This window comes from Bubalus kerabau, chromosome 19 (assembly GCF_029407905.1).
Source record: "Bubalus kerabau isolate K-KA32 ecotype Philippines breed swamp buffalo chromosome 19, PCC_UOA_SB_1v2, whole genome shotgun sequence".
Taxonomy (NCBI): Eukaryota; Metazoa; Chordata; class Mammalia; order Artiodactyla; family Bovidae; genus Bubalus; species Bubalus kerabau.
Window position 1 is genome coordinate 69804711 of NC_073642.1, and position 20561 is coordinate 69825271.

The following is a 20561-nucleotide window of genomic DNA, read 5'->3' on the forward strand; positions in this document are numbered from 1 at the left end:
TAGAACACCTCCTGCCCACTGCCCCCCAAGCCGAATGTTGCTGCCCTGGCTGAGGCTGGGGCCGCTCAGGAGCCCCCGAGGCAGATGTTGGCCACAAAAACTGCCGCACCGGCCTCCGGGGAGGGTGGCCACCTGCCCCTCCTAGAGCTCAGGGTCCTGAGGCCCTGTCACCTCTGCAGCTGCCGGCCCTCGGGCAGGACTCGGGGGCCCGAGGCCTGGGCTGCCTGGTCTCTGCAGCAGCTGCAGGGCGGGGCCTCGAGGCAGCTCCCGGGCCAGATGGCCGCCTGGCTGGCCGTGTCCAGCAACGTTCGGCCCCCGCCGTTGCGACAGCCTCCTGCCATCCCTGTGCCTCAGGCCTTGCCAGCCACAGCGGGGACACACAGGCCAGGCCTGCTGGCTGCCGGGCGCCATCTCAGGTGGCCTGGTGTGGCCCCTCCCGGGCCCGAAGGAGGATGTAACTCCAGGAAGACTGGAGACCTTCGGACCAGGAAAACGCAGGGGCCTCTCTCCCTGTCCCCTCCCCTGAGTGATGTCCCTCCTCCCTTAGCCACTCCTACCCAGCACACCCCCGGCCTCTCGCTGGCTGCATCCCCTGCTGCTACGTGGACCCCCTCCATGCCCCACGACCTCCGTCTGGGCCCCAAGGAGCCCTTTGTCCCACCAGCCAGGCAGGGCAGGCCAGGACACTCTGCCCACCCCAGGACCTTCTCCCCCCGCCTGGCTGGGGAGCTGTGTGCCTGGGCTGGGCAGGTGGGCACGTCAGAGCACTCAAGATCAGGATGGGGCACCTGTGGGCATTGGACAGACACCTCCACCCTGCTTTCACTCAAGAGACACGACTACACCCCCTGCCTTGTGCCATGCCAAGTCTCAGCAGCAAGGATCTGGTGGAGAGCTCGGGGTGGCAGGGTCACGTGACACGGGAGCTCCTTGGAGAGGGTGAGTGGGAGTGATCAAGAAGGCCCACTCCCAGGGGGTGCTGCTGGAGCAGAGACAGGACTGGGGAGGAGCCAGGAAGGGCTCTTGGGGAGACTTGTGTGGAACCTGAGGACTCACGAAAGGCCCCAGGGTCTTGCCGTGTGCTGGGCCCTCCAGTTAATCTCCCCCTTTTGCAGATGAGAATATTAAGATCTGGAGAGGTTAAGGGTCATGCCCAAGGTTGGAAGGGGGTAGAGGCAGGGCTCTGAGCAAGACTCCGAGAGGCAGTCCCCTCTAGGTTCACTCTGACCTGACTTGAAATCAGCTGCCCAAGCTGGGGTGGGGGTGGGGTGTGGAAGTGAAGGAAGGGGCTGACCTCCTCAGGAAGGGGTCCCCAGAGTGCCTGGGCCTTGGGAGCCAGGGCAGTCTTGCTGGCTCTGAGCACAGTGCAAGTCCAGGGTACCAAGCCAAAGACCGCTGAATTTAGGAAATAAAAATGCAAGCTGCCTGGTGAAATCTGAATTTCAGATAAACAAGTAATAGATTTTAGTATAAGAATGTGTCTTTCCTTCCCCCAGACTTTAAGTCCTAACTGTGGTGGGCCCCAGGGCCTCTCGTCACTCTTCAGGCCCCCAGCCCACCAGAGTTTAAATAGGACTCCTGGAGCCCCACCCCTACCCTCATCTCACAGCCAGGAACCCCCCGCCCAGGGGTCCTGGCCTCCCAAGAGCATGGCTGGGGGGCTCCCACCGCGTCTTGCTGCCTCTTTGCCCTTGTGTGCCTGGCTGGTGGGGGTCCTGCCTTTGTAATCCAGCACCCCTGACACTACCCCCGCTTCTAGTCAAGGCCTCCTTTCTACTGCGCTGAACCCCACCCCTGCCCACCCTCTATCTCCCAGGGTTCTGGGCTGTGCAGGTGAGAATGCAGGAGACGCTGCCGGACTTGGATCCTGGTTCAACAACTGACTGCCTGCTGTGTGGCCCTGGCGCCTTCAGAACCAAAACCAGTGTGATAATCAGAGTGCCTCACTAAACCAACAGGGCTGCTGGGATAGCTGAGCAGCGGTCCACAGCGCCTCCATCCTGCTCTGTAAAGGCAGCTGGGAAAAGACTGCCAGCCAACAGCCTCTCCAAGCTCATTGCTCTGTTTTTCTCAGGCTCCTTCCTTAACCCAGGACCTAGGTGACCCTCACACCTTCACGTGGCCTTGCACCTGAAAGGCCAGCTCAACCCCTTCAAGGCGTTACCTCTCCCTGAGCACTCCCCCCTCCCCCCTCCCAGCCCCCAGCCCGGCTCTGGGCTTTGGGTGCAGTTCCCTCTCTCTCCATCACCGCGATGGTCCCCTCACCCCATCACGCCTTCTGGGACCGGCACGGTCCCCAAGGCTCACAGCTCCGTGCACCTGGCTCCCATCAGAGGCTGCGCTGGGTCTGCTGAGAGGATGAGAGTGCCCAGTTTTGGAATACCAAGGCTGAGAACCCGCCCAAGCGTCTGGAAAAGGGGCCCAGCTAAATTAAATTCCATACGAGGCTTTCAACGAAAGGGGGTGTCATCTTCTCAATATATACGACTGCCCCCGCCCCCTCCTCCATCCCAGGGCGGGCACCCCCCGAGGTGGCGGCGCGTCCCGGCTGCGCCTTCGGGAGACTGGCGCTGGCGCCGGCTGGGAGAGGAGCTGGTCCTCGGAAGGGGTCTCTTAACAGACGGGCGCAGTTGGGACCCCATGGGGGGGACCCCGAGGATGAAGCGGCAAGTATCGCGAGAGAGCCCCCTCCCCCGCCGCGTCCCGCGTCCCCTCCCACCCCAGCGCCCCAGATGGCGGCGCGCGGGGCCCGGCCGGGCGGGGCGGACAGGGAAGGGGCGGCGTGGGTGACCTCAGCGGTTCCGCCGCTCCGGGAAGTCGCCTCGGCCCGCCCCCTCCAGCCCCCGCCCCGAGTTTCGCTCTCTCCGGGGCGGGGCAAGCGGCGAGTGCTGCCGGGCCAGCCAAGTTGGAGCGCGCCCCGCCCGGCGCCCTCCCCGTCCCCGCGCCCTCCCCGCCGGGGCGCGCTGCCCGCAGCTCCGCACGCGCCGGGGCGGCACCGGGGAGGGCGCGCGGCGCGGGAAGCGGCCGGAGAGGAGCTCGGGGCGGCGGAGGTGAGCGCGGGGGGCGGGCGCCGGGCATTGCCCGCCCCGCCTGCCGGCCCGCTCCCCGCGGTCGCGCTGCCTTAAATGGGGCCCCGCGGCGGCGGCGGCGGCAGCATCTGGCGGGCCGAGCGGCAGCTGGAGGCGGCGCGGAGGCGCGGACCAGGGGCGGCGGCGGCGGCGCGGCGACTCGGGCGTCGGGGGACGCGGCCGGCGGCCGCCCCAGAGTGAAGTTCAGGGGCGCCCGCGCGGGGAGGGGCGCCCCGGGCGGAGACGCGCGCAGGTTCGCGCGGCTCCGGCCCCCTCCGCTGGCGCCCCGGGACCCGCCCCCGCGGCGGAGCAGCTCCTGTTTACTTTCGATCGAGTTTTTCCTGCTCGGGGCAGGTGCCCAGGGCGGCTCCGGGCGGGCAGTCGCGCGCGGCGCCCCGCGCCCCTCTCCCCGCGCTGCCCGCACTCGGGAAGGGCTGGTCGGGCGCCTGGGGGGGCGAGTGGCGGCCGCGGCGTCTCCAGGCGCGCTCACGGGCGTCCCGTTTGTGCCCAGGTGATGACCGCGGCGGCATGGAGTTCCCGGAGCACGGCGGGCGGCTGCTGGGCCGCCTGAGGCAGCAGCGCGAGCTGGGCTTCCTGTGCGACTGCACCGTGCTGGTGGGCGACGCGCGCTTCCCGGCCCACCGCGCTGTGCTGGCCGCGTGCAGCGTCTACTTCCATCTCTTCTACAGGGACCAGCCTTCGGGCAGCCGCGACACGGTGCGGCTCAACGGCGACATCGTTACGGCTCCTGCCTTCGGCCGTCTGCTGGACTTCATGTATGAGGGCCGCTTGGACCTGCGCAGCCTGCCCGTCGAGGACGTCCTGGCCGCCGCCAGCTACCTGCACATGTACGACATCGTCAAGGTCTGCAAGAACAGGCTCCGCGAGAAGGAGCGCGCGCTGCCCCCGGAGACGCCCGCCCCCGGGGCAGAGCCACCGGGTCGGCCTCCGGGCCCTCTGTCTGCCTGGGCCCCCGCGCCCTGTCCAGCTTCTCTGAAGGCCAGGCTCCCTCCCGCTGGGCCAAAGGCCACCCGCCCTCCGCCCGCACCGGGACCTCCCCCTTGGCAGACGCCTGGAGAATCAGACGGGGCCCTGGACCTGTCGCTGAAGCCCGGCCCGAGGCGGCCGCCCGTCCGCCCACCCTGCGCCCTTCAGACCGCCCCCTGCCGCCAGAAGCAGCCCGGGGCCCAGCCGGTGGTGAAGGAGGAGCCAGACTCGGAGTCCGAGCGGGAGGACGGCAGCAGCAGCCCTCGGAGCGCCCACAGCCCCCTGCGGCCCCCCGGTGTTCCCGCGGCGGAGCCCCTGGTCGGGGGCTTGGGGCCGCTGCCAGTCCGCGGGGTGGGCAGCGGGGCGCCGGGGCCTGAGGCGGAGCGGGGGGAGCTGGAGGCCGCGTTGCGGCCGAGCGGGCGCCTCTGCCTCTGCCCGCTGTGCGGCAAGCTGTTCCCCGGCGCCCACGTGCTGCAGCCGCACCTCAGCGCCCACTTCCGCGAGCGGGACGGCGGCCGCGCGCGGCTCTCACCCGACGGGGCGGCACCCACGTGCCCGCTCTGCAGGAAAACCTTTTCTTGCACGTACACGCTGAAGAGGCACGAGCGCACGCACTCGGGCGAGAAGCCCTACACGTGTGTGCAGTGCGGCAAGAGCTTCCAGTATTCGCACAACCTGAGCCGCCACGCCGTGGTGCACACACGCGAGAAGCCGCACGCTTGCCGCTGGTGCGAGCGCCGCTTCACGCAGTCGGGGGACCTCTACCGCCACGTCCGCAAGTTCCACTGTGGCCTGGTTAAGTCCCTGCTGGTGTGAGGGCCGCGGGGGGGCCGACGGAGGGGTCGAGGTGGTGTGAGGGCCGGCGGAGGGGCCGAGGGAGCGTGAGGGCCACCGGAGGGGCCGAGGGGGTGTGAGGGCCGCGGAGGGGCCGAGGGACGTGGCGCCCTGAGCTCAGCAGGAGAAGCCCCCAGGGCTGGGCCGGCCCAGCGGAAGGAACCCTGCTGCCCTGGGAAAATGGCCCCAGACTTGGACAGCCCTCCTCCAGACTTGGCCCTCCGTGCCAGCTCACTCTTGTCCCTGGACTGGACCTGACCAGACACTGAACTCCTCCGTCCAGCCTATGAACTCCTCTCTCCAGCCTGTCCCAAGGAGTGTCCAAAGGGTCCGAAGGGCCCAAAGGGCCCAGGCTCCCCAGCGAGAGGAGACCAGCTGACCCTCCTCCCAGGCTTTCCTGACCACCCCACGGGCAGGCTCGGGGGCACCCTGTGAGCCTGGCACTGCGCTTGGTGAAGGATGGCCACTCACACTTGCTGTCAGTGTGAGTCCCAACGGGAGCTTGGATGGAACAGACCACTCCTGGCAGGTGGCAGTGGGAACCCCTGCGGGGCGCCCCTGGGCACAGTGAGCACCAGCAGGGCCCTCAGGGCACAGCTGGTGTCCCAGGGGTGCGGCCCCAGCAGGAACCGGGATGGCAGCAGCAGAACCAGCTGGGGGCAGAGGGCTGCGGAGTTGTGGGCGCTGGGGAGGGAGGCAGGCCCTCCGGAGCTCTGGTCCTGCCCACACCGCAACGCAGGGCGGAGAGTGGAGTTTGAAAACATTTCTCTAGATACAGAAGGAGGCTCTGGAGGTTGCCAGATGTTGGTGTGTGGTTGCTGGGCCATGCCACTCCCCTGCCTGAGCACAGGGACCAGTGTGCCTCCTGGCCTCCCCAGGGAGGTGCCGAGGGGGGCTGGGAATGCAGCCCCCCGCCTGGAGTATTCCTGGTCAGTGGTAGGCCTGACCCTGAAGGTCATCTCTCCACCTGATCGTGGTCTCCCTGGAGCTACTGGTCATTGCCAGAGTGCTGTAGGGGGACCAAAGGCTGCAGTTTGGATCAGAGCCAGGTGGGCAGAGTTTCCTTTCCCTCCGGGGAGTGGGGGCGGGGGTCTGGGTGAAAGCAGGCATTGCTCGGGGCAGGGTGGGGGGAAGGCATGTGTCCTCCAGGCAGCGGCCACAGGACCCCACACACTGCTTGCAGAGGCTGATGCTCCTAAAACACAGAAGGCTGCTGCTTTTGTGCTTGGTGGAGGCACTCCGCCTCGTCTGCCTGCTCCCTGGGCAGGTCTCTGCTGGGTCCCAGTGGGTGGGCAGAGGTGGGGCCGCCCCACGTTCTGGGGGTCTTGAAGGCGGCAGAGCCGCCCAGACTCCTGGTTTCCCCAGAGCGTGGGCTCTTTCTGCTGTGACCGGAAGTGGTGCTGAGGTCCGAGTTCAAGTTTTAAATTATTGCTCGGCTCCTGACAACACTTGATGTCGTATTTATTCGTCTGCCTGATCTGGAGTGAGAAGACTGTTGGCCTTTGCAGCAGGTGGGCAAGCGGGGGCCATCCCCCCGCAGGCCCTCAGCCCTCCCGGTGTGTGGGCAAGCTGACCTGCAGACAGAGAGAGCACCGGGGGAAGGGGACCCTGCTTCTGATTGTCCTGGCTCCCAGCCCTGCACCTCTCGAAGTGCTGGTGGGACCGCACGCACGGGTAATGTGCTCCATGATCGGATTTCCATGTGTGAGTGTGTGTGTGAGTGTGTGTGAGTGTGTGTGTGAGTGTGTGTGCGTGTGTGAGACAGAGTCTGCCTGTGTGGGCATCTGTGTCCAGCAGAGGCGGGGCCCGAGCCGGACCAGCACCCGAGCCCCCGCCCCAGCGGGCAGTGGGGAGATGAAGCCTCAGCCTTGGTTTTCCCCACGGGGTTTCCACTGGGGAAGAAATTTATTTTCCTGGGGCAGGAAGCCAGCCTGTCCTGAGTTATCAACACTGGATTCATTGTCTTCTGCAAACAGTTACTGTGAAGTTAATGTACAGAGAAGTGGTCAGTTTTATGTTTAACAACTGACACAGTTCAGATAAAATATATATATATATATACACACACGTATTTAAGACACTAACCGTGTGGGATCGTGTTGCGGAGGCGTGTGTAGAGAGACCTTGCTGGGGGCGCCTGCTGTGTGGGGCCCTCCTAGACGGCCCAGCCTCCCGCCCCTCGGGCGCCGCTGCCCCTGGGGGGTGTCCTCTGTGTGCCCGGAGGACAGTCGTTGGCGCTCGGCGGGAGGACTTCTGGCATGTGCCCGCCTGCTGTGACGGTCTCCCCCCTCCCCACCGTGCACGTCGTCGTCTCAGTGGTAATAAAGCCCACCCCAGGTGGAGATGGCCGTTGTTGTTCCTGGGGACACCAGTGCAAGTGGGAGTCGGAAGTGCCACTGGTCTTCGGGGGGACCCGGGTGTGCAGTGGGCACTCCAGGAGCCCTGTCCCGGGTGCCACCCGCCGTGTCTCCTGGGCGCAGGGGGCTGCAGCATGCTGTGCACCGGTGATGGACCCTCTTTCCCTGGATGGTGACCTCGCCCCCCCCCCCCGCATCCTGGGGAGCAGGCAGCAGGCTGGGACCTGGTGAGGCAGCTCGTGGCCTCACCTGGCGTGGGGGTGCCTCCTGAGGCCCCCAGCCCTCTGGTTCTGGGTCTCATCCCCCTGCTCCAGAGGCAGTCCCCATCTGCTGCCCCCCCTTCACCCTGTGCCTCTCCCCTCCCTCCACACCCCGTTTGTACACCCCTGCCTCCCCCTGGGCGGGACGGACCCTCACAAGAGGCGAGCAAGGCTGGGCGGGGGTCTCCTGTCCGCCCCCCCCACCCCCACCCTGTGGCACCCAGCTTGATCTCGGGACGGCTGAGTGGGACCCGGTCGGGCGAGTCAGTCTGGACAGGCTTGGCCGCTGGGGTTTCTAGGACCCCTGAGCCAGCTCCAGCTGATGGCAGGGCTGATGGGCAGTCTGCATGGGCATTCCAGCCCCCTCCCCGCACAGGGGCCTGAAGCTGGCTTCCCTGAGCCCCATCGCCGGGCCCGGGGCACACAGCCTGATGTGTGTCCCCGGCCGTAACACCCAGCAGGAAGAGCTGAGACGGACCCTGGAGAGGGTGGGGCCGGGGGCCTCGCTTGCTGAGAGGACCCCGGAGGCTGGCCGGGTGAACTAGTGCCCGGAGGACTGGGTCCTGGGCCTTCGAAGCCTTCCCAGCCCGGACCCTGAGTGCACGCATCCTTGCTTCTGGGAGGTGGCACCTGCCCAGTCCAGCCCAGCCTGCCTCTCAAGGAGCCTTCTTCCTGGACCGGAGCCACTGTCCTGCAGGGAGGCCCTGCCCTGTTCCCAGCTGGGCCCGTGACTCAGCCCAGGCCTTCTCAGAACCCAGAGGAGGCTGTTGCCGTGCCAACCCGGGCAGGGCAAGAGGGCAGTCAGAAGGTACCTGGAGGGGGACGCTGACCAGGATGGGCTTCCGGGACCCCTCCTGCCAGCCCGGCTCTGCCCAGCTGAGCTCACACTCTGCCCCCGTGCCCATCATTGAAGCTGCTGCCCCCATGCCTGGGGGGAGCATCCAGCCTAAAGCACATGGAGGGAGGGTGGCTGGCCTGCAGTCGCAGAGCCAGTGGGTGGCAAACCCAGGCGCTCCTACCAACCTCAGCTGATGCTGCCCTGCTGGTGCTGGCGCTGCCCCTCCCCTTTGGCGCAGTGGCACTAGAGGCACAAGGGCAGGGCTCTGGGCTGAGAGGCGTCCCCACGACCACCAGCAGGGCGGGCACCCAGGACCCTCCAGGAGCGCACGGCACAGGCGCCCCAGGCCACGGGCCGCCCTGCGGAGGTGGCAGCGTGAGGGGCCATGTGTGAGTGGGTGCAGCTGTGCGGTGCCCAGGGTGCCCCGGGGAAGCTGCCAGCTTTGAGGCAGGGAGCGCCCAGGACAGGTCCGGCCAACCTCGGGCCCCCATCCCCAGCTTCCTCTGCCCCCCGCCCCGGGCCTCGCTGCTCCCAGCACTCGTGCCCGCTGGTGAGTGACGTCCACCTTCAGACCCTCAGGACAGATGCACAGGCTTCTGGCCCACCGGCTCCATCCCAGCCCGGGTGGGTGGGCTGTCCAGCCTCTGCCGGGTCCCCTGGCCCGACACTGCTCACCCTTTTCCACAGCCCCGAGCCCGCCCGGCCACGGTCACTGGCATCGTCACAGCGCCTCCCCTCCATGCCCCCTGCTCCGCATCCAAGGTCACCTCCACCCACCCTTAAGGCGGGGCCCCACAGGACCCCCCCATCGAGCCCAGTTTCCAAGCTGAGGGCCTGGTGCTGAGCAGCCACAAGCCGAGGAGGGGCACGGCTGTCTGTGCCCCTCCTGTGCTGCCCCCGGCCCGTCGCCTCCCCCCACCTGCTCAGAAGAACAGACGTCTGCGCCCTCCCCACCCGGCCCGGCCACCTGGCCTCCCAGCACCTGCCCCCAGGTCCCATCCTCTCCCACCTCTGAGCCCTTGCGGGGGAACAGGCACCGTGGCAGACAGCTGCTGAGGGGAGCCTGGGCATGGCCAGCGGGCATGCCAGCAGCACTGCTGCTGACGATGCCAACAGGGAGGAAGGCGCAGGGCTTGGCCCCAGGGCTCCCCAGAGCAGGGGAACGCGTCCCCAGGGTGCTGGCCGTGGCGGGGGGTGTGGGGCCTGCCGGCACTTGGAGGAGCATCACTTTTGGGTCCCAGGCCTCCTGGGCCACCACGCCCCCGGCCTGCCTCCTCCCTCCTGCAGCTGCCCTTACCCAGCCCTGGGGGGCTGCGGAGGGTGGGAGGTGGTGGGCAAACCCCAGCAGCCGCGGAGGAGTCCAGGGACGGCTGGTTGGAGGGCCAGGACCCGGCAGGGACAGTTCAGAGAGGAAACCCACTGCTCTGACTCGATGTCCAGGCTGCCCGGCCCCAGCTCCAGCTGGGCCAGCAGGTAGCCCCGTAGAGAAGTCCAGCTCTGGGGCAACCAGAGCTCGCCTCCCTGAGTTGGGATTCAAATGGGTTTGTTTTCACCAGTTGGAACAGAAATCTGTGTACAGAGAAAGCCCATTTCCTTGCCTTCTTCAGCAGACAGCTGGGGCCTCGAAAATTAGGTTCTGGAGCCAATTCCAATGTGTGTGCGTGTGTGCCCATGTGCATGCATGTATGAATGCATTGCGCGGGTGTGCATGTGTGTGCACATGTGTGCACCTGTTTATACGTGTGTGCACGTGTGTGTGCATGTGTGTGTGCGCGTGCGTGTGTGTCTTGGGGGGGAGGTGTTCCCACCCCTCCAACAAGCAGTGCTCCAGTACCAGCTGGGTGGTACAACTCAATCCCATTCTGACACTGTCTACCCAGACAAAGCTCAGACCCACGTTTAAGGGCTCAGTCCCACAAGACAGTCCTGCCCCCCCAATTCTGATGCTAGTCCCAAGCCCGGGTTGTCACCTGTACCGCTAACACTTGGGTTATGGAGCAGAGGCTCCCCTGACCCCAGGAAAACAGTTTTTATTACATCCTTGGCTTATAAAGAAAAAGGATATAATTCAGGATCAGCCAGAGGGTTCCTGGGGCAAGCTGTAGGAGCAGGTATGAGCTTCCAAGCCCCTTCTGGTTGAACCACTCGCCCTGAACCTCCATGGGCTGACCAGCCGGGATGCTCCGAACCCGGTCCTGTGCGGGCTTCCTGGAGGCTTTGTGCCTGGGTGCATTGATTAGGTCACTGACCGTGGATGATCGAGTCCATCGCTGGCTCCCCGCCCCCGAGAGGTCAGGGGGCGGGGCTGTCACCCGTGGTGGTCCTCCTGGCAGCTGTCCCCACCCTCAGGGGCCTCCAGTCACCTCCTTCACAGGAAACAGATGACAGCTTGATGGGTTTCTTCACGCAGGAAACGCTGAGGGTTTCGGGGGCTCTGTGCCAGAGACAGGAACGAAGACCAAATATGTGTGTGTGTGTGTGTTTTTGGTTGTGCCTACCATGTGGCTTGTGAGATCTCAGTTCCCTGACCAGGGACTGAACTCGGGCTCCGGGCAGTGAGACCGCAGTCCTAGCCCCTGGACTGCCTGGGATTCCCTGTATTTCTCACTGTGAATCATGAACCGCAGCCTGGCGTCTGTCTCTACTGGTACTGCTGGTTGGCTGGCACTGCCCTCACACAGCACCACGGGGGGCCTGGACCACGGGCGTCGCCACTCACCCCTGGAGCCTGGGATCCTGGATCCAGGAGCACAGGGCCGGCTCCCCATGAGGCCTGTCTCCGTGGGGTGTAGATGCCGTGTCCTCACGTGGGCACCCCTCTGTGCCTGTCTCTGTCCTCACCTCCTCTTAGAGGGTCTCCAGTCAGACTGGACGAGGGCCCACCCTGGGACCCCAGTTCACGCTCATCACCTCTTCAGAGACGCCGTCTCCAAAAGCAGTGGCGCTTGAGCTTTGGGGTCAGGGTCTGCACGATCTGAATTTGGGGGCACAGTCCAGCCCATACCTTTGGTGTTTCAGAAGGGCATGGAGGCTGGCTGACCCTGGCCTAGGAGCAGGGAGGTTCAGACCCCAGCCTGGCCCTGTCTGGATCCAGACGAGCCACCGCAGTCTTCTTGGAGGTGAAGTTTGTTGGTGTTTCCGTTTTGCCCTTCAGCCCACAGGCCGCGGGCTGCAAGGCACTCAGAGCCACAGCTCTGGGCACGTTGCCCTCCCCAGGAGCCCACAGGCCAAACCCTGTTCTGCCCACACCCTCCCCAGGGGCCACAGCCCTTGAACTCCCCCGCCCCAGGGTGGCCCACACGGGTTCCACTTCCTCGCAGGGGGCACAGACGGACCTTTTCTCCTATCAGCCCCCACCAGCCGGCCAGGAATGGAGGCACCTGTTTCCCCATCACTCCTCACAAGACCCCAGCCCGCTCGGGGCTCAGGCGTCCAGGTAAAGCCCCTCCCTTCCTCACGCCTCTGGGCTCTTGGCCCTCCTCCCCCCTCCATCACCCCCTCCAGGTGCCAAGGCCCCCGAGACTCAACCTTGTGCAGGAAATGCAGCCAGCACCCTGCCCTGGGCTCCCAGGCCTCTTCCCTGCCCCCTCAGCCCCCACCCCCGCCTCCGTCACCACCAGTAAGGGCATCTGCTCTGGGACTCCTTCCCTCACCCCTGGCCTGATCCGGCTGCAGTAATAATTCAGGCTTGCAGGTATGAACCCACAAAACGTGTCACCTCCTCACCACGCCTCCCCCTGCCCCCCTCTCTGTTCACTGCCCCTGCCCAGGCCTTGAGCCACTGGCCCTCTTTTTTGATCAAAGCCCAGGGTAAAACTGGAACCTGGGCAGCTGTAAATGTTCCCTTCACTGTGGAGCCCTCCAAAAAGGCAGGGCTGATGGCTCCAGGACTCGTGAGCATCTACCTGACCTCCTCCCGTTTCATAACAGAGAGAGATGCCAGCGAACCTCACGGTCTGCAGCACTGGGGCAGCATGGCTAGACTGCCCCTCAGTTCAGTCACTCAGTTGTGTCTGACTCTGCGACCCCATGGACTGCAGCACGCCAGGCCTCCCTGTCCATCACCAACTCCTGGAGCTTACTCAAATTCATGTCCATTGAGTCGGTGATGCCATCCAACCATCTCATCCTCTGTGGTCCCCTTCTCCTCCTGCCTTCAATCTTTCCCAGCATCAGGGTCTTTTCCAGTGACTCAGTTCTTCACATCAGGTGGCCAAAGTATTAGAGTTTCAGCTTCAGCATCGGTCCTTCCAATGAATATTCAGGACTGATCTGCTTTAGGATGGACTGGTTGGATCTCCTTGCAGTCCAAGGGACTCTCAAGAGTCTTCTCCAACACCGCAGCTCAAAAGCAGCAATTCTTTGGCACTCAGCTTTCTTTGTAGCCCAACTCTCACATCCATACATGACTACTGGAAAAACCACAGTTTGGACTAGACAGACCTTTGTTGACAAAGTGATGTGTCTACTTTTTAATATGTCATCCCCTACCCCCATGGAAAGTAGTGAGAAATTCTGGGCCAAAAAAAAAAAAAAAAAAGGTGTGTTTAGAGTAACAGTCGGAAGGCACCGGAGAGCGAGTGAAGCAGAGCCTGGGCAGGAGCCTAGCTTTGAACAACAAACACTGCAACCAGCCAGACGTGTCTGTTTGTGGCTGCAGGGACACCAGACATGTCCCAAGGGAAGACACACACATAAATGGCTGAGAGGCGCGTGGAAGAGCGTGAAACTCACAAAACCGCTGTGAGCCGTCACCGCGCCCCGTCCTGAAAGTCGGTGACTGACACCACCAAGTGTGGGTGGAGACGTGGAGCAACCAGAGCACCCCCACACCGCACGGAAGACGGGCTGAGCTTCTTACCAAGGTCAACATGTGCCCACCATTGGAGGAAGCGATGCTGCTCCAGAGCGTGGCCCAGGAGAGCTGACGCACGAGTGTACAAAGGGGCCTGACTCAGATGTTCACAGTGGGGCTTCCGTGTCAGGCCAGGGGGTGGGACTCGGCACTTCCACTGCAGAGCGCATGGCTTCAATCCCTAGTTCAGCAACCGAGAGTCCACATCCCTCGAGGCACAGCCAAAGTATTAACAATTTTAAAAGCCTTAAAAAAAATGTTCACAGTGGCTTTCCCATATTACCTGGAAACTAGATATGGCCTGAACGTCCGTGAATGTGACCACTGCACACTCACACCACATGGTGAAACAGACCCAAAGGGAACCGGCGAGCGAGGCGCACCGTGGGTGGACGTCAGCATTCCCAGGGGAGGAGGCGGATGGGGTTCGCGATGCCTGCCAGGAGCTCCAGGGCAGGCAGAGCTGTCCAGGGGAAGCCACAGGACGGCAGCTGGGCAGAGGAGGGCAGGCCGGGCAGGACACAGGGCACGTGCGGGTGACAGGCATTTCCAGCTTCATGTGGGGGTGTGTCATGCAGGTGCAGGCGTTTGTCAAGATTTACAATTTTTTTTGTGTGTCTTTCCGCACACGTGCTGTGAAGACTGCAAGACAGTTGTGGGAAAACAAGGGCAGTTGGGGGTCTGGACACGAAGAGAACGGTGGAAGGACGGGTCGCTGAGACCCGTGATGGGGCAGGGAGTTCACGCACCGCTGTATCTGAGACTTCACGAAACAGATGTTTAGGGGGGAAAAAAGGAAAAAATGCAATACACAGGTACATTCTACATCAGCCTGGTGAAGCTGACAGCCTGGCACCACCCTTGCTCAGGGCAGCTGTGGGCGGCGGCACTGGCACCTGGGACGGCCAGGGTGCCAGCTGGCCTGGGTCTGTCATGGAAGGCCACTTGACAACTGCTGTCCACGCCACGACAGCACGAGTGCTGGACCCAAGCGCTGTAGGAATCTGCCCTACAGATAAGTGCACACGAGCGCCAAGTGACTGATGTGTGAGAGTCTTCCTCAGAACCTTGTTTGTGCAGCAAGCTGCTGTAAAAGGCTGCGATGTCCAGGGGCAGGGGCCGGGTTAGTGACACCACGGCCCACACAGTGGACAGAATACGTCACAGCTGCGGAGTGGAGGCGCCCTGTGTGGGTCAGGGTGATCTCCACACCGAGAGGTGAACCTAGGAAGTGCAGAGAGGCGCTGGACCACCCTCCCCGTATAACTACAGGGCACCTTCTGTGCACGGGAGCATCGCCGGGACGTGTATAAAATCTCTGGAAGGATACTCAGACAAATAGCTAACTTGGGAGTTTGGATCACTCACATGGCTGAAAGTTGGTGTCTGGTGTGGGAAGTTAGGGGGTCCTCCCAGGGGGCCCTAGTGGTAAAGAGCCCGCCTGCCAATGCAAGAGACTTGAGAGATGTGGGTTCCATCCCTGGGTCAGGAAGATCCCCTGGGGAAGAAAACAGCAACCCACTCCAGTATTCCTGCCTGGAGAATCCCACAGACAGAGGAGCCTGGTGGGCTACAGTCCACCAGGTAGAAAGAGTTAGACACGACTGAAGTGACTTTGCACATGTGGGAAGTGGAGAACCTTTTTAAATTTTTAATCACCTTACCAATCATTTGTTCCTAGATCAAACATTAATTAAAACGTAAACTTCTTTATCCCACACCTCCTTCCACTTTTCATGACTGGTTAGTTCTGTGTACCTTCTATTTCCTTTTCCCCCGAACTCTTGTGTTTCCTTCTTATCATTAAAAGGCACACATTGGAGTGCTCCCCGGACGTAAATTCCCTGCCCGCTCTGTACCCCATCTTTGTTGCTGTTCGGTTGCTAAGCCGTGTCTGACTCTTTGTGACCCCATGGACTGCAGCACATCAGGCTTCCCTGTCCTTCACTATCTCCCAGTTTGCTCAAACTCATGTCCATTGAGTCGCTGATGCCATCCACCATCTCATCCTCTGTCACCCCCTTCTCCTCCTGCCCTCAATCCTTCCCAGCATCACGATCTTTTCCAGTAAGTCAGCTCAGTTCAGCTGGTAAAGAATCCGTCTGCAATGCAGGAGACCCCGGTTCGATTCCTGGGTAAGGAAGATCCGCTGGAGAAGGGATCGGCTACTCACTCCAATATTCATGGGCTTCCCTGGCGGCTCAGCTGGTAAAGAATCCGCCTGCAATGCAGGAGACCTGGGTCCTGATCTCTGGGTTGGGAAGATCCCCTGGAGAAGGAAACAGCTACCCACTCCAGTATTCTGGCCTGGAGAATTCTATGGGCTGTATAGTCCATGGGGTCACAAAGTAAGACACGACTGAGCAAGTTTCACTTTCACATCAGGTGGCCAAAGTATTGGAGCTTCAGCTTCAGCATCAGTCCTTCCAATGAATATTCAGGACTGATTTCCTTTAGGATTGACTGGTTTGATCTCCTTGTGGTCCAAGGGACTCTCAAGAGTCTTCTCCAACACCACAGTTTGAAAGCATCAATTACTTGATGCTCAGCTTTCTTTATGGTACAACCCTCACATCCACACCCTGTCTTTACCTCCGCCATGATTCACTTCTAGTGTATTCTCTAATGTGTCCTTTTATAAATACAGGCAAATATTCTCTCCCCCATCATCACCCCAAAATGTGGCATACCATACACGATGTTCTGCATGTTGCTTTTTTTTCACTTAAAAAAACGGACCGTGGAGACCCTCTCCCGTCAGCACATAGAAAATTTCCTGACCCCGTTGTTGAGGGCTGCAGTGTTCCCTGGTGTGACTGTCCTGACAAGTATTTGGTCCCCTAGACACCTGGCTGGTTACCACTTCTGCTGTTATAAGCAGCGCCTTGGCTAGTTAACCTTGACCTTGCGTCCTTCTGCACAGGAGGTATTTGGTGTACATCCGCAGTGGGGGAAAGCGCCGGGATCCAGTCAGGGGTCAAAATGCCTCCTGGGGGTGGCCCCTCCCCTCGCCCCCGCACCTGCTTCCCCTCCACCTTGGCAGCCCGGCATGGCGGCAGCCTCTGGGACTTACAGGAGGTTCCCCCTCGTCTGTTACGTTTCTCCTGTTGCAGGGGCGCGGTCCCCTCCTTCGGGCGCTCACTCCCACCCCCGCCCACGCCCCCAGGGGTATCTCCACTCCAGCGCGGACAGTTCACCCGGTTCTTTCTAGCACACTTAGTTTCGCTTCTTTCGCATCTTTGTTCGATGCTTTCGTTTTAACTGGTACGTGGTCACACTGAGGACCTGACATTCTCATTATTCGGATGAGCAACACTATTCAAGTGTCCACCTGCACCTTCGCTGACTGGAGAGTGGCCCCCAAAGTCCCACGTGCGTCCAGGCCTGTCCCCTTCCACCGCTCCCCCAAGTCCCTGCCGCCCAGTTCTGCGCTGGACTCAGTAGGCCTTGAGACGTGTTTTGATCTCTGGCGGGGAGAGCTGCTCCCGTTTCTTTTTTTCTGGGTTCCTTTGGCGGGGGGTTCTTTAGCTTGTCCATCTACATGCCAACTCGAGCATCAGCTCCTCTAGTTCAAGGGGCAGAGTTCTTTCTTCTGCAATCCTCTCCAATAAGTTTCTCTCCCAACAGGCCACCAACATCGCAGGTCGCCAAGCCCTGTCGCCCTGCTCTGACTTCTCAGCTGACCACCCTCTGAAAGCCTGCTCCTCAGCATCTCCTAGTTTTCTTTCTACCTCACTGGCTTTTCTCCGCCGCTCTCCTCGGCCCCCACGTCCCAGCGCCACCTCCCTAGGGCCTTTCCTCTTTGCCCCCGAGGTGGAGAGTCTTGCTGGGGCCTCCTAACGCGACGCGGCCTGTCGCCAACTCCCTTCCGGTCACACAGGTGACACCCACACATCCCCTGAGTGCCTTCCAGGAACACAAAGTGAAACCCGGGCTCCTGCCCCGCCCGCCCCACTACCCGAGAGCTTCGGGGAGCCTGCTGACCAAGCCGGCCGCCTGGAAGTCACGCCTGGGTCCTTTCTCTGCCTCCCCCCGCGGCCCACAGCGGGCTCTGGAGCTGCGTGCAGAGCACACCGGGGCTCCGTCCACCTCCAGAGCCGGGGCCCTGGTCCGAGCGTAAGCCTGCTCCGCACTGTGACCCCGCGGCTCAGAACGCCCGGCGGGGCGCCCTCGCCCATCCCCGCCACCCCGGGTCTCATCTCCCAGCATGGTCCGAGCCCTTCCCCTCTGAGGCCCGGCGCCACGGCCCAGCCCAGGGCCCAGGCGCGCCGGCAGGGGCTGTCCCCGGCGGGAAGGTGGTCGCTGCAGCGGCTCACGGGGCGGGCGCCGGGCCCGGGCCGCTGTGACCAACGCCCTGCCCGTCCTCCCGTGCCGCCCGCGGAGGCTGACAGGAGACGACTTCTCGCGCCCCCTCCCCAGGAGGCTCTGCAGCCAGACGGGCGGCGACAGAAGCCGAAAGCCGGGCGGCCGCTCGCCCAAAAGGACAGCGCGGCGCAGCCGGCGCGGGAAGTGGGCCCGGCGGCCACCGCGAACCCACTGCCCTCAGCTCCCTCCCGCAGCTCCGCCGGAAGCGCCGGGCGCGGGTCGCGCATGCGCGCCCCCGCCCCGCCCCGCGCGCGCTCGCACGTCACGTGGGACTACGCGCCGGTCGCTCCGGGAAGTCGCCTCCCCCCGTCCCCCGGAAACGCGAGCCGCGTGGCTTCGGGTTCCGGCCTCGCTCGCTGGGCGCCGGGTGACGCGTTGCAGGCGGACACTGCCCGGCGCCGCGGTGTGTGGCCTGCGCGCGGGGTCCCCGCCGTGCCCAGCACGTCCTGCACGCTCGGTGTGCGTGGCTGCGGGAGCGAAGGCTCGGCGGTTCGCTGGAGTGCGGCGCCTGCGGGCTGGGCGGCGGCCGGCCTTGACCCCCGTGCCCATCAGTGCCTGCGGGATCGCTTCACGTTGGAGGCGAGACCGAGGAGACGTGGGAGATGACCTCGGCCGGCGCGCCGCGGCCACCCTGCGGGAAAGCAGGCAGAGACGCGAGGCCGAGAGGGGCAGGGCAGCGCCCGGGTCCCGGGTGACTGAAGGAAACGGGGAAGCCTGCCCACGGAGGGCGCCCAACCTGCTTTCTTCAGGTTTCACACTCCCTGTGCGGCCCTCCTGCTTCTCCTGCGCAGCTCCAACCCTGCCAATAAGGAGCGGCCATAGGGTCCCCGAAACAGGAGGCGACAAGCCCTGAAAGACTGATGCAGCCCAAGGGTACAGCATAAACCTGTTAGAGTCAAACGGGTCCACGATGGCAGACGAGTCAACTTTGACTGGACATTTATCCTCAGTCAGCACGCTAAATGACACACCAGGCTTCCCTGGTGGCTCAGAGGGTAAAGAATCTGCCTGCAATGTGGGAGGCCTGGGTTTGATCCCTGAGTCGGGAAGATCCTCTGGAGGAGGGAATGGCAACCCACTCCAGTATTCTGGCCTGGAGAAGCCCATGAACAGAGGAGCCTGGCGGGCTTCAGTCCATGGGTTGCAGAGAGTCGGACGCGACTGAGCACGTACAGCTGACACCCCCAGAGGCGCCGTGACAGTCCCAGAGGAGTGCCAGTCCCTCAGCCGCGTCTGACTCGTGGAGGCCCCATGAACTGCACTCAGCCAGGATCCTCTGTCCGTGGGATTCTTCAGGCAACGATGCTGGAGTGGGTTGCCATTCCCCTCTCCAGGGGAGCTTCCTGACTCAGGGATCAAACCCAGGTCTCCTGCATGGCGAGCAGAATCTTTACTGTCTGAGCTACAGGGAAGATCCTTTTCCAAGGTACCAGCAAAAGACCAAAAAGCAGTTGGTGGCCCAACTCCTGGAAATCTCCACCCCTTCCCCAAAGTAGTTGGAATAATCCTCGCACTCATTAACCTGTGAAACTACCCAGTGCGTAAAAGCTAACCAGGCCACTTGGTGGCTGCTAGACTCGCCTTCTACGATGGCCCACATTCTGCGGAGTGTGTTTCTCACTGAAGAAATCCACTTCTTATCACTTTGTCTCACACTGAATTCTTTCTGTGATGAAACATCAAACACCTGAGGTTCATTAGGTCTCAAAACCAAACACTGTGGGTTTTGGCTGGGTTTGAGTCCCAGCCACGTGGGTTGCTGTTGTTTAGTCATGTCCGATTCTTTGCGACCCCACAGACTGCAGCACGCCAGGCTTCCCTGTCTTTCACCATCTCCCAGAGCCTGCTCAAACTCATGTCCATTGAGTCGGTGGGTTAGAGTCCCGGACTGGGTTTTGGCTGGGTTTGAGTCCGCCTAAGGTAAACAGTTTCAGTCCTGATGGTCCTTGCTCAGCCCTGGGGCACAAGGCCAGGGCGGCTCGGAACTGACCCTCAGCAAGGCAGTCAGTGTGTCTTCCAGGTTCAAGTCTCTCTCATTAGAAACCCTTCCACTGCCTGACTGGACTGGGCTTTGGGGAGACATCTTGGTTTTGTCTGAAACCAGGCTCACCCCTGAGCTCACCAAGGAGGTTGGGTAGAAGAGGGTGATGGGGCCAGACAGCAGGGAGCTCCATGGGTGGGTGTCTCTCCAGGGCACAGAGGAACGTTGGAGGCAGCAGGGGGATGGAGGGGAATTCTAACCCATCTCCAAAGCCTGAGATAAGTGAATTCTAGGAGAAAAAGCTCCACTACTTTAGAGGACTATAGTGTAAGTGGTATCCCCACTGGACAGCTTGGTTTTGTATAAATCTAGGAAGCCTTCAAAACTTTGCATTTCCCTAATCCTTCTTCTAACAGTAAACAACTTGCTACAGAGGACTGGAATAACTCCATTTCCATCCCCACTTCTGTCTTCCAATTGGTTTCCGTGCCTCCTCTCTGCTTTATTCCAAGTCTCCAAGTAAACTTAAAATGTCCCTCATTTCCTTAAAACCACTGTAAATCCGTGCACACTTTCCCTGTAAAAGTCAATGTTGACCAGAAAGACACACAAGGTGAGAGTTGCGAGTTAAGTTTTTTTGGGGGGCAAAATGCAGACTGCAGTCCAGGAGACAGCACCTCTCTGGGAGATAGCTCTGAGAGACTGCTCCAAAGAGGCAGTGGGAGGAAGGTCAGTGTATAAGACTTCAGCAAAGGGGGAGTTCAGCGCAATCAAGTGCTTACTTTACAAAGGTTTTCTGCTAGTCACGAGGAGCTGATGTCACCATGAAGGGATTTAGTGATTTTCTAGATAAGAAGAAGTGCAAGGATTGGGATCATGGAATCAGTTACTGAAAATATCTAACTATCTAAAGACCTGTTCCACCAGTTTCCCTGGAGTACATACAGAGTGCCTCTCTCCACCCTGAATTCTCCTCGAGGGGGTGGGGATGTGCAGCCACACAAGGTTCAATCTCC

General features: G+C 62.1%; 1 protein-coding gene across 1 annotated transcript; it reads left to right on the plus strand.

Moving 5' to 3' along the window:
• The first annotated feature begins 3105 nt into the window (after positions 1–3105).
• On the plus strand, positions 3106–5954 carry ZBTB42 (zinc finger and BTB domain containing 42). The gene has a single exon (XM_055555851.1). The coding sequence runs from the start codon at positions 3597–3599 to the stop codon at positions 4869–4871; it is 1275 nt and encodes a 424-aa protein (XP_055411826.1). The 5' UTR covers positions 3106–3596; the 3' UTR covers positions 4872–5954.
• The last annotated feature ends 14607 nt before the right edge of the window (positions 5955–20561 follow it).

Bases quoted from the DNA above. Each gene is read 5' to 3' on its own strand.
- ZBTB42 (XM_055555851.1), top strand. From the start codon at position 3,597: ATGGAGTTCCCGGAGCACGGCGGGCGGCTGCTGGGCCGCCTGAGGCAG.